Source organism: Salmo trutta, chromosome 14 (assembly GCF_901001165.1).
Source record: "Salmo trutta chromosome 14, fSalTru1.1, whole genome shotgun sequence".
In the NCBI taxonomy this organism is placed as follows: Eukaryota; Metazoa; Chordata; class Actinopteri; order Salmoniformes; family Salmonidae; genus Salmo; species Salmo trutta.
The window spans coordinates 32,962,691-32,975,245 of record NC_042970.1 but is presented as its reverse complement, the minus strand read 5'-3'; the positions used below and the strand labels follow the sequence as shown (position 1 = coordinate 32,975,245).

The 12,555-nt window shown below is 46.6% G+C and overlaps 1 protein-coding gene across 1 annotated transcript; it reads left to right on the top strand.

Moving 5' to 3' along the window:
* The first annotated feature begins 518 nt into the window (after positions 1-518).
* Positions 519-6,673, top strand: LOC115207871 (inositol hexakisphosphate kinase 2). The gene is made up of 3 exons (XM_029775394.1): positions 519-1,106; positions 4,287-4,518; positions 4,667-6,673. Exons 1-3 carry the CDS (start codon positions 890-892, stop codon positions 5,625-5,627), a joined length of 1,410 nt encoding a protein of 469 aa, XP_029631254.1. The 5' UTR covers positions 519-889; the 3' UTR covers positions 5,628-6,673.
* The last annotated feature ends 5,882 nt before the right edge of the window (positions 6,674-12,555 follow it).

The following is a 12,555-nucleotide window of genomic DNA, read 5'->3' as shown; positions in this document are numbered from 1 at the left end:
ACTCCCCCTTCAGTAAATACTACAGTCAACAAAAAACACTACAGTAAATACTACATTAAAGTCTGCAAAAGCATTTTTATCACGTGGGTCTCTGTCTCCCAGATTCAAATTCTCTTCTGCAGTGACATCGGAATGCTAAGTAGAATTTGATGTGTTTTTGTATCTGCCTGTCTGTTTTCTATGGTCATTCATTTTCATCTCTCTCGCACTCTCTCGCTCTCTCTCGCTCTCTCGCTCTCTCTCTCTCGCTCTCTCTCTCTCGCCCTCTCTCTCTCTCTCTCTCTCACTCTCGCTCTCTCTCTCGCTCTCTCGCTCTCTCTCTCTCTCTCTCTCTCTCTCGCTCTCTCTCTCTCTCTCTCTCGCTCTCTCTCTCTCTCTCTCTCTCTGCAGTGCTCTCCTTCCTTTGTTTGCTTGTTCCTGTTCTCAGTGCTTAGTTCCCACCCAACAACAGCTGCTGATCTCTGATAGGCTGAAGCGGGTATGAGGCGGGGCCGACCTGTTTTTATATTTTTCTTGCTCTGAGCTCAGTACAGACCTCAGTTCAGTATCGGCGACAGACAGAGTCAGGAACAACCTACACTCGCTCTCACACACAACCTACAGCCTGTCGAAAATAACAATTTACTAGCACTACGTACACAGGGAGATTACCTTAACCCAAACCTGGACTATACTACTCTGCTTTTGGACCAGGATAGCACGGGGAACGAAACGTTTTTTCTCTTCTCCTTCCTGCTGCACCCTTTCTTTTTCCTGCTGTGGTCTCTGCTGTCCTAGCAGGTGTCCACTAACGCCCCCCAGCGAAAAAGAGCGGTACAGCCAGAAGATAGGTAGCCCGAGCAGCCTCATCGTGGGCCCCTCCAGTTTAGCTGTCCGATGCGGAGTGAGGATGAGTCCTGCTCTAGAAGCCCTTATGCAGGCAGATGGGACGCTCCCCTATCCCGGGAAAGGGGTGATGCTTGAGCCCTTTGTGCACCAGGTAGGGGGCCACTCTTGTGTGCTGCGTTTCGGCGACCAGACCATCTGCAAGCCCCTCATCCCCCGAGAACACCAGTTCTACAAGAGCCTGCCCCCCGAAATGAGGAAGTTCACCCCCCAGTACAGAGGTAAGCTTATTCCCTGATCCAACCTAAACCTACAAGATAACGCTACTATCATCTGAATAACATCCATTATGCTGTGTGCGCCACTGCTACTGCCCCGTATTTCTCTCCCCATCTCCCATCTTCTCTATCTTTCTCTACCTCCACCTCTTCATCTCCCTCTTTTTCTCTCCCTGGTTATCTCCACTGATATGGTCAGCTGGAGTGTTTTGTAACATTAGCTGCATTTAGGATTACAGAAGGTCACTGGAGATGGCAGTACCACAGCAGCACAAAGGGATTCGATTCATGGTGGGGGGTTGGGGACAGACAGTATGTGACTGCATGATACATCAGGGCTCTGCAGTGTCAGGTTATGAAATGGTGGTGGGGGTGTGTATGACAGGATCTTTCTCCCCTGATGGATAGGTGTGACCCAGGCATTCTGCATTAGACAGACACAACCCTCCCACACAAACACGCAAAGGTGTCCTTGTTTGGGTGTCAGTCACACAAACAGGATTTAATGTGTCTTATATTCTGCTCCATTGGATTCTATCATCTTTGAAATATCACAGAGGACCAACAGCATCACTATCTTGTCTGCTCAGACCATAGTCGGCCCCAGGCCCTCTCCTGACAGTACGGATAAAAGCCCAGTAGCCCTACGCCTTCCCGCATCTCCAAAGAGGGCTAAAGTTTCCGGAGGAAGGATCCAGTTCCCCGCATACTCAATAATAATGGGGCTGATCATCAGAGACGGAATGCTGAGTGGGAGAGATAGCGGTGACTGACTGGACATCAGCTTGTCATGGATAGTTAAATAAAGGTTCAATAAAGAAATGTATGGTTAACGAATACACACACAAACACTCTCACACACCTTGGGTGGAATATCTCACTCTGTGTTGTTTTTCTTTGACCATGATGCTACATACGGTGCCCCCTGACACTTGCACTCACAGATAGGTCTACACACGCACATCACACACACTTTCTATCAAGTCACTCCTACCCTGGTTATGTAACAGAGTTGAGGCACTAGCGTGGTATCTGACTCCGCAGCAATGTGTCATGGAACTATAAAAACCCCAGTGTGACTTTCATGAAGCTGTAGAAAGAAGAGCACAGACGTCTGGTGACACTGAGAATATTCCATATCAAACACGCTCACTTCTGCTCAAAACACTTTTACACACTCTCACACTCTTACAAACGTATGTTGGCCCATATACAGTCACGTTCACACACTCGCGTACTCACAAAGCACATGAGTCGCAGGCACTTAAACACTCATCCTCACATGCCCCACTGACAGTGCAGCTCTGACAGATGAAACAGGCCTGGCCAGTAGAGGGTTAACTGCTGCAGGGTAGTGACATCCCTGTGCATGACATCACTCAAGGCGGGAGCTGCAGTGGAGAGATAAGCACTGGGTCCCATTGTCCTCCATGTCACTGGCCAACACACCCGTTATCACCTCATACACATAGGCCCTAATGAAGGATTTGTCTTGATGCTTCAGAGAACCTTTCCTCCAGTGTAAACCAGGGATGTTTTTGTTTGTATTTCAGAAAGGCTGGGATTTCCTTTTGTTGTCAGTCTTATTGTCATGTTTATATTCAATGGGATGCTGAATATCCATCTTCCTCCCTATCTTTCTCCATCTCCCAATCCCTCCCTCTCTCCAGTTTATCGGTCAGCCCCTGCAGCTGTGATGTTTACTCTTCCTGTCTTGACACCCACTGCCCCCTTCCCCCAGCCTGCAGAGAGGGTTGCAATACACAGGCCCTTCAACAGGGGTTTATTAGGTAGAGTGGGGTAGGGGTGTAGGGGTGTGTGCATGTTTGAGAACGCATCATAAATGATCCCAGGAATAAGTAACAGTGTGTACAGTTTTCTATGAAAGTGTTCCGGAGACCCACCCCCCTCCTTCCCACCACCCTGTCCATCCCACCACCCTGTCCATCCCACCACCCTCCATCCCACCACCCTGTCCATCCCACCACCCTCCTTCCCACCACCCTGTACATCCCTTCCCTTTTTAATTTGTTAGTGTGTTTTGGATTATTGCCTTGAAATGGACTGTATAAAAAGGCAAGTCAGATCTGAATGGACTCTTAAAACAGAGAGGCGGTGCACGCAAAATGCCCGACTTGATGCAACTGTTGTATCTTTATGAAATAGAATTCAGGTGTGTTGTCGTGTTTGTTTTTGAGTTTATACAGTGTATCTTTGCTGTCGTTTCTTTTGGGTTGCCTTGAAACAATGTAACACTATGTGTATCAGTTAATGTGTGGTTCTGGGTGGGTTTGGTAGTTTCTCAATAAAGGTTGGACTGAGTGTCATACATTCGAGCCTCCTGTGGTGTTTGTGTATCTCTTTGCTTCTTGGGCTCATTCTCACGTACACATTTGAAGTACTTGGAAACACATACATTGTTGTTGCTGCTGCCTACTTGCCCCCCTACCCGCTCTCTCTCTGTGCTGCCTCCTTGCCCCCCTACCCGCTCTCTCTCTCTGCTGCCTCCTTGCCCCCCTACCCACTCTCTCTCTGCTGCCTCCTTGCCCCCATACCCGCTCTCTCTCTCTGCTGCCTCCTTGCCCCCCTACCCGCTCTCTCTCTCTGCTGCCTCCTTGCCCCCATACCCGCTCTCTCTCTCTGCTGCCTACTTGCCCCCTACCCGCTCTCTCTCTCTGCTGCCTACTTGCCCCCTACCCGCTCTCTCTCTCTGCTGCCTACTTGCCCCCCTACCCGCTCTCTCTCTCTGCTGCCTACTTGCCCCCCTACCCGCTCTCTCTCTCTGCTACCTACTTGCCCCCATACCCGCTCTCTCTCTGCTGTCTACTTGCCCCCATACCCGCTCTCTCTCTCTGCTACCTACTTGCCCCCATACCCGCTCTCTCTCTGCTACCTCCTTGCCCCCTCTACCCGCTCTCTCTTCTGCCACCTTGCCCTCTTACCCGCTCTCTCTCTGCTCCCTCAGTAGGAAAGCCTGTGTTTGTCTTTGTTTGTTTGTCTTTCTCTTTACAGAGTGTGTTTGGCTGGAAGCAGGACCCAGTTGGTAAGAACTGCCTATGACTAACCAGTTACTGGGAGGTTTTGGCTTCATCATAGCATTATAAAATAAAGAATCCAATGCTGGGTACTAACCGCCTTCCTATCGTTCTCTTTCCCGCTTCCCTCCATCTCTCCCTCTCTCAGGTGTGGTGTCAGTCAGCTTTGAGGAAGATGAAGAGGGCAACCTGTGTCTCATCGCTTACCCCCTCCACAATGAACCAGAGAACATGGAAAACAAGGACCCCTCAGCTGACTGCGAGCCTAAGAGTAAGATGATCAAGTGGGGCAACAAGAAATCATCGTCCCTACTGCTGGATAATGACAACTACAGCAAAGACCGGGCCAGACAGAGCACTAAAGAGAACAAGAGCAAAATGTGAGCACATACACTGTTACATCGGTACACATACTGTATATACAAATATATCCAAACACCATCATAGATTCATAGATTCTATACAGCAAATATGTACTGTATGGTGATTGGCAGATATCTAACCTCTCTTTCCTCTCTGTGTGTGTAGTTATAACGGTGCGGAGGTGCAGCAGCAGGCTGAGGTACTCCGCTACAGCCTAGATCGGAAGCAGATCAAACACAACCCCTGGAGTCTGAAATGCCACCAGCAGCACCTCCAGAGGATGAAGGAGAACTCCAAACACCGCAACCAATACAAATTCATCCTGTTGGAGAACCTGACGTGGCGTCACGCGGTGCCGTGCGTGCTGGACCTGAAGATGGGCACGCGGCAGCATGGTGACGACGCATCAGAGGAGAAGAAGGCCAATCAGATCCGCAAATGTCAACAGAGCACTTCCGCCTCCATCGGTGTCCGGCTTTGTGGCATGCAGGTGTATCAGTCAGACTCAGGCCAGCTGATGTTCATGAACAAGTACCATGGGCGTAAGCTAAGCCTGCCGGGCTTCAAAGAGGCCCTTTTCCAGTTCTTCCACGATGGACAGCGTCTGCGGCACGAGCTGCTCTCCCCTGTGCTGCGGAAGCTCCGGGAGATGCAGGAAACCCTGGAGTCCTGCGAGTCCTACCGCTTCTACTCCTCCTCCCTCCTCATCATCTATGATGGGGAGCCCCCCCGCCCTCGCGCCCCCACTCGACGCCACCGCGGAGGAGAAGAGGGTGATGAGGACGAGCCCTCAGATGAGGAAGAGGAAGAGGGGGCGTTTGGGTTCACCCGTGGCTCGGCAGCTGGCAGCAGTGCTGGCGGTAGCAGTAACGGTAGCAGTAACGGTAGCAGTAACGGTAGCAGTAACGGTAGCAGTAACGGTAGCGTCGGTCGCTCGTCCCGTGGTGCAGCAGGGGAGGCCAGCAGCCCGGCAGTGGATGTGAGGATGATAGACTTTGCTCATACGACGTGTCGCCATTACGGGGAAGACAGTGTTGTGCATGAGGGTCAGGACAGCGGCTACATCTTCGGCCTGCAAAACCTCATCACCATCATCTCCCAGCTGGAGGAGCACAGCGCCGACTAAAGACTGAGCCTCCACTCTGGGAAACTCAAACCTAACCTGGGAATAACAGCACTGAGCTGTAGCCCTGCTTTACCCTCCTCCGCCAATGGCCTGGACCTAGTGGCCACCACACGGCCAGGGGTCTGACCCCACCTACTGTAGGGGACAACCAGGGAGCTTCTGACCCGGGGGAGAGGCCACGCTGGAGTCGGTTCTGCACTCCCCACCCTCCCCCTGAACCAACACGGGACAGGACCACTTGTGCACTCGTTTTCACCTTGTCTCTGTGACTGTTCTTTCTCTCTTTCTTCTTTTCTTTCTTTTCTATATGTGGGAGAGATTGTGGCTGAGGCTCTGGTCTATTAACAGGCTCAGGGACTCCTCTATCGTCCTGTCCTCTTTTCCTCTCGTTTCCACCTCTCTGCTCCTCTGTTATAGACTGTTTTCTTTACTGTATGGTCTCTCTGAGAGAGAGCCGTAAAGCTTAAGTGTAGTTCTAGGAGTCAGACTTGGTGCTTATTAAACTGTAAGGTGACATGAGGTGTTTGTGGATGGAGTTTGGACTGATGTTCCCCCAACAGCACAGCACACACGAGTGGGGGTTGCTTCTGTACAGACTGAACGGGGCTGGCAGCTTTGTAACGAGTGTTCTCCTCGCTCTCCTATGGCTGACATTTCATATTTCCACCATACTCCCCCCCCGTACTGTTTAGTCCCTAAATCGTAGACATTTAAAGTAGGGGGTAATAAGGGGATAACATCATTACTTTGTAACTTTCTTTGTTTGTCGTTCCTGAAATGGTGACTGAAGAAGAGAATATATTGATTAGGACAATAAATACTATATAGAGAAAGTGTATATAGAATCTTTATTTATTTGAAATATTTCTTAAAAATAAACAAAACAAAAAAATGAGAAACAAAATGGAAATAATTACTACATTCCATATTACTGTTCTAAATGTTCTGTTCTGATGACATTAGTGAATATACCTCTCTTGTATACCTGTGTCAACAGTATGTTGTATGTTGAAAGTAAAATAAAGACATTTCTTTGTGGAAAAGCACTTTTCTGTCATTGAGCGCATTATACTTCTAGGAAAGGGATGGTAGGGGCACGGGGTGTTATAAAATAAGGGGGTGGGGTTGTGAGAGGAAAGACAGTAAATAGAAATGACAGGGCTGTTAAATTGACCACTGAAATACTCTTGTGTCACCATGGCACACCACACTTGCAGGAAGGAAGTCAGTTTAAGTAAGCCATCCTGTGGGAAAATGAGTCACTTCTTCTACACAGGTGTGGTTCATGGAGAGAATGAAGAGGACTGAATCTGATGTCACTCCTTCACCCTGTCCACCCAGTTACAGCTCTTTCACAGCCAAGGGCAATGGCAGTTCACAACTCAATTAAAACAATTAACTAAATGGAGTTTTGATGATCTAATTTAGAGAATGTCCCTTTGCCTGTCAATGGATTAGTCTTGGGGTCTATGAGTGCACAAAGGAAAAATAAGGACACTTTTCATTACATGCGTCACACTTTGAGAGTTTATCCTATTATGCAGTTGAGGTGTTTTTCTTTGTTTTCAGTCCGGCTGAGACGTCTCTGTTGTTGCACGTTTATGATCCTTGCATTAGGGCTCCCTCAGATTATTCTTCGCAATCCAGGAAAACTACAAGAGCGGAAAACATTTGGCATTGTGGAAAGCAGTAGGCTGGTAGAACCAGGGAGTGGTGTGATGTTGGCTGATGCAAGTTGTTGCCATGGCAATCTCCCTAAGTAACCTTTTGGGTTTACATGTACCCTCTGACCCTCGTATTGGAAGCCATTGTTTCCGAGTGGCAGCAGATGCTTTGTTCCACATCCAAATCGGCTTACCAGGATTGGAAAATGCTGAACTGGGTAGGGTAATACCACAGCTTGATAATGTGGAAAGTATGTGAGGAATGCTGCTTCACACTACAGGCATGGCTCACCTGCTGCTTATAGAACCATGTGTGAGATAGTTGAAGGGGCGAAGTAACAGGACATATAAAGAGGCTTAATGGCCTTTATCAGTAGTGGAGCTGTAAACTGAGCAGTGACGGGTTGTAAAAGTGGAGTGTCGGTTTAGAGACACCGGATATGATTTGTACTTCGATTATTATAGACTGATGGGCTCATTTTACATTACATTTTTGTCATTTAGCAGACGCTCTTATCCAGATGTCTTTAGAGGGAGAGATAGTGGATGTAGTGAAGTTGAATGATGGCGCCTGAGAGAGACAGTAGATTTGATCCATCATCAAGGAGCAGATCGACGTCCATGTTGAAGATCTAATTAATGTGACACATGGAGGTTGAGAGAAAGAATGCTGAGGTCTAGATAGGCCGATGACGTCTGTGGAATCTGACTTGTGGGCTTGATGTTTACTGGGCTGATGGAGGCCTAGGCTGTGGAGGGCAGCTTGATTATGCCTCATGAAGGGCACACGGTGCCTGGGGGAAAGTCACGCAGACTCCTGCCCACCCCTATGTCCACCACGATCCGGTCCCAACCGGTATGAGCTGAGTGACTCACTCAATCAGGGCCTGCAGTCAGACGACCCACATACACAGACACTGTGTGTGTGCCATCCATTCATTCACCCATGATACACTGATGCTAGGGCCTCTACTGTGTACTGTACCAAGCCTTGCACTCATATCTGCTTACAGTAAGACTCAAATTCAAGGATTGTAAGGGGGAAGCCACAAAATGAATCATAAACACATCCATAATTGTACAGCAGATTTCCAGCAGGACAAATTGTTAGCCCTGCCTCTTACGTCACAACTTAGAGTAGTAAAGTCGCATTGCGTTCAAGGACAGTTTCAATAACAATCCATCTTGCTGTAGGCCCAATAACTGACGTCAGCTAGAACTGCCGAGTCAATGCCTCAACAAGGAAATCCTCTAATTACTGGAAATGTCATTAATTCATCTTCATTACCAGGTGGAAAACTGACAACTCATCCCCCTACCAGAAGTTGGACCAACACCAACATCAGCTATGAACTGATTTATCATCATAAGAAAGGCAGGGATCAGCTATTTCATCTGTGGTCAATTTCACACTCTTGTGCATATACCCTGCCTCTAGTCTTTTCTAGGAAAATTGTGTAATTCGTTATCGTTATCAAGGTCGAAAATAAAACTGAACTTGACCATAGTTAATCTCTTATCAGTCGCCCAGGCTTGCAGTTTGAAGCCCTTCACTGCTCTGCCTCTGTTCCTCGTGCAGTCCTTTTGTAAATCCTTGTTCCAAGCTACTCATTATGGTGCTCTGTAATTATAGGCCCTTTCATAAGCCTCTTCAGAATCACTCTGTGGCTTTCTTTCTCTTACTGACTGGGATTTGGTGTGTACTTTTGTACTATGTTTGGGGGTGGAGGGGTATGTGTGTATAAGTGTGGGTGACTGTGTGAGTGACTGTGTGGGTGACTGTGTGGGTGGGTGCATTTGATAATATAATAATAATAATAATATATGCTATTTAGCAGGCGCTTTTCTCCAAAGCTCTGCAACTGTGATCTGAGGACACTGTGCTTCATCAAGGGAACATATGGAGAGAGAGGAAATAGAGATGGACAGGGAGGTATTAAAAACTATGATAAATATTCATATACAACAGCATGAGGAATGATAATCTGTTTTGCACAAATCTAAACATAGTCAATAAATCTGCAATCCCTGTTCGTCACATGAGCTCTGGCTTTGATGAATGACTGATGTGATGGAGGGTTCATTTTGTTCACAAAAAAATATGAATCAAACATCTATTCTTAAAGGCAATTGTAGAGACTATCACTGATTAAATAGACCCAGAAAAAAACTATAACTAAACAAACATGATTATTTATTTCAGTTGACTAAAATGAGAAGAGAAAAATGTGTTCAGCAGTGGGAAGTCACACCAGGCAAACACAGCCTACATCAGCTGGTAAGCTGCTGTGGAGCAATCAATCAGAGTGGGCAGAGCAGCAGACAGGCTGCGCTCTGGCTCCAACTCCGCTTATGCACATTGTACATGTGACTCTTGCTTCACCTAACTATCTCACCACCAGCTTTCTAGTTAGCTACCATTTGCCTGGTTAAAAAACACATGCTGCTTTACAAAATGAAAAACAATAGCAGTATTGAGTTTAATAATAAAACAACAGTCTCGCTATGTTTATCTCTCCCTTGAATAGGCTACAGAAAAGTAGGCTGTCTTTGAATATGTAATCTCATACAACCCTTACGCTTTTCCCACTGCATTTCATATACATATTCTGTAGCCAACGTAGCCAAGTCTCCCTCTTTTTCTCAGATAAATCAGCTTGATTCTATAGTAAAAAGACATGACCCATAATACTGGCGCTACGTTTTTTTCTTTCTTTGTGCATTGGGGGGGCCGCATTTTACATTCATAAAGCATATGGTGGGCTGTTATAAAACGAGGCAACTTGCGGACCAGGCCATTAACCATTTGTTTAGGCTACATCTTGTTCAGTCATGTTTCCTCATCAGCTAGCTATAGCTAACAACCTGGGGGCGCATTCAGCAGGACACTGCATTTTTGAACGCTCAGATAGAAATATGCTATGTAGAACGTTTTTTTAACTGAACGTGGCCCTGGTAACATGACCAGTAGCCTATAGTTGAAGTCGGAAGTTTACATACCCCTTAGCCAAATACATTTAAACTCAGTTTTTCACAATTCCTGACATTTAATCCTAGATTAAATTCCCTGTCTTAGGTCAGTTAGGATCACCACTTTATTTTAACAATGTGAAATGTCAGAATAATAGCAGAGAGAATTATTTATTTCAGCTTTTATTTATTTTATCACATTCCCAGTGGGTCAGAAGTTTACATACACTCAATTAGTATTTGGTAGCATTGCCTTTAAATTGTTTAACTTGGGTCAAACGTTTTGGGGAGCCTTCCACAGGCTTCCCACAATAACTCTCTGAGGATCTGAAAAAAATAATTGTTGCTCTACATAAAGATGGCCTGGGCTATAAGAAGATTACCAAGACCCTGAAACTGAGCTGCAGCACGGTGGCCAAGACCATCAGCGGTTTAACAGGACAGGTTCCACTCAGAACAGGCCTCACCATGATCGACCAAAGAACTTGAGTGCACGTGCTCAGCGTCATATCCAGAGGTTGTTTTTGGTAAATAGACGTATGAGTGCTGCCAGCATTGCTGCAGAGGTTGAAGGGGTGGGGGGTCAGCCTGTCTGTGCTCAGACCATAAGCCGCACACTGCATCAAATTGGTCTGCATGGCTGTCATCCCAGAAGGAAGCCTCTTCTAAAGATGATGCACAAGAAAGCCCGCAAACAGTTTGCTGAAGACAAGCAGACTAAGGACATGGATTACTGGAACCATGTCCTGTGGTCTGATGAGACCAAGATAAACTTATTTGGTTTAGATGGTGTCAAGCATGTGTGGCGGCAACCAGGTGAGGAGTACAAAGACAAGTATGTCTTGCCTACAGTCAAGCATGGTGATGGGAGTGTCATGGTCTGGGGCTGCATGAGTGCTGCCGGCACTGGGGAGCTACAGTTCATTGAGGGAACCATGAATGCCAACATGTACTGTGACATACTGAAGCAGAGCATGATCCCCTCCCTTCGGAGACTGGGCCGCAGGGCAGTATTCCAACATGATAACGACCCCAAACACCCCTCCAAGACGACCACTGCCTTGCTAAAGAAGCTGAGGGTAAAGGTGATGGACTGGCCAAGCATGTCTCCAGACCTAAACCCTAACTCCATGCCCAATTGGGTTAAGGCAGTGCTGGAAAATGATGGTGGCCACACAAAATGTTGGCACTTTGGGCCCAATTTGGATATTTTCACTTAGGGGTGTACTCACTTTTGTTGCCAGCGGTTTAGACATTAATGGCTGTGTGTTGTGTTATTTTGAGGGGACAGCAAATGTACACTGTTATATAAGCTGTACACTCAGTACTTTATATTGTAGCAAAGTGTCATTTCTTCAGTGTTGTCACATGAAAAGATATACTCAAATATTTACAAAAATGTGAGGGGTGTACTCACTTTTGTGATATACTGTATATCCACAGTAAAACGAGTCCTATATCAACATAACCTGAAAGGCCGCTCAGCAAGGAAGAAGCCACTGCTCCAAAACCGCCATAAAAAAGCCAGACTATGGTCAGCAACTGCACATGGGGACAAAGATCATACTTTTTGAAGAAATGTCCTCTGGTCTGATGAAGCAAAAATAGAACTGTTTGCCCATAATGACCATCATTATGTTTGGAGGAAAAAGGGGGACGCTTGCAAGCCGAAGAACACCATCCCAACCGTGAAGCATGGGGGTGGCAGCATCATGTTGTGGTGATGCTTTGCTGCAGGAGGGACTGGTGCACTTCACAAAATAGATGGCATCATAAGGAGGGGAAATTATGTGGAGATATTGAAGCAACATCTCAAGATATCAGTCAGAAAGTTAAAGCTTAGTCGCAAATGGGTCTTCCAAATGGACAATGACCCCAAGCATACTTCCAAAGTTGTAGCAAAATGGCTTAAGGACAACAAAGTCGAAGTATTGGAGTGGCCATCACACAGCCCTGACCTCAATCCTGTAGAAAATTTGTGGGCAGAATTGAAAAAGCGTGTGCGAGCAAGGAGGCCTACAAACCTGACTCAGTTACTTACACCAGCTCTATCAGGAGGAATGGGCCAAAATTCAACTTATTCAACATATTGTGGGAAGCTTGTGGAAGTTAAACAATTTAAAGGCAATGCTACCAAATACTAATTGAGTGTATGTAATCTTCTGACCCACTGGGAATGTGATGAAAGAAATAAAAGCTGAAATAAATCATTCTCTCTACTATTATTCTGACATTTCACATTGTTAAAATAAAGTGGTGATCCTAACTGACGTAAGACAGGGAATTCTTACTAG

Bases quoted from the DNA above. Each gene is read 5' to 3' on its own strand.
- LOC115207871 (XM_029775394.1), top strand. From the start codon at position 890: ATGAGTCCTGCTCTAGAAGCCCTTATGCAGGCAGATGGGACGCTCCCC. The intron at 1,107-4,286 runs GTAAGCTTATTC...TCCCTCTCTCAG, and splicing joins GTTCACCCCCCAGTACAGAG to GTGTGGTGTCAGTCAGCTTT. The intron at 4,519-4,666 runs GTGAGCACATAC...CTGTGTGTGTAG, and splicing joins AAAGAGAACAAGAGCAAAAT to TTATAACGGTGCGGAGGTGC.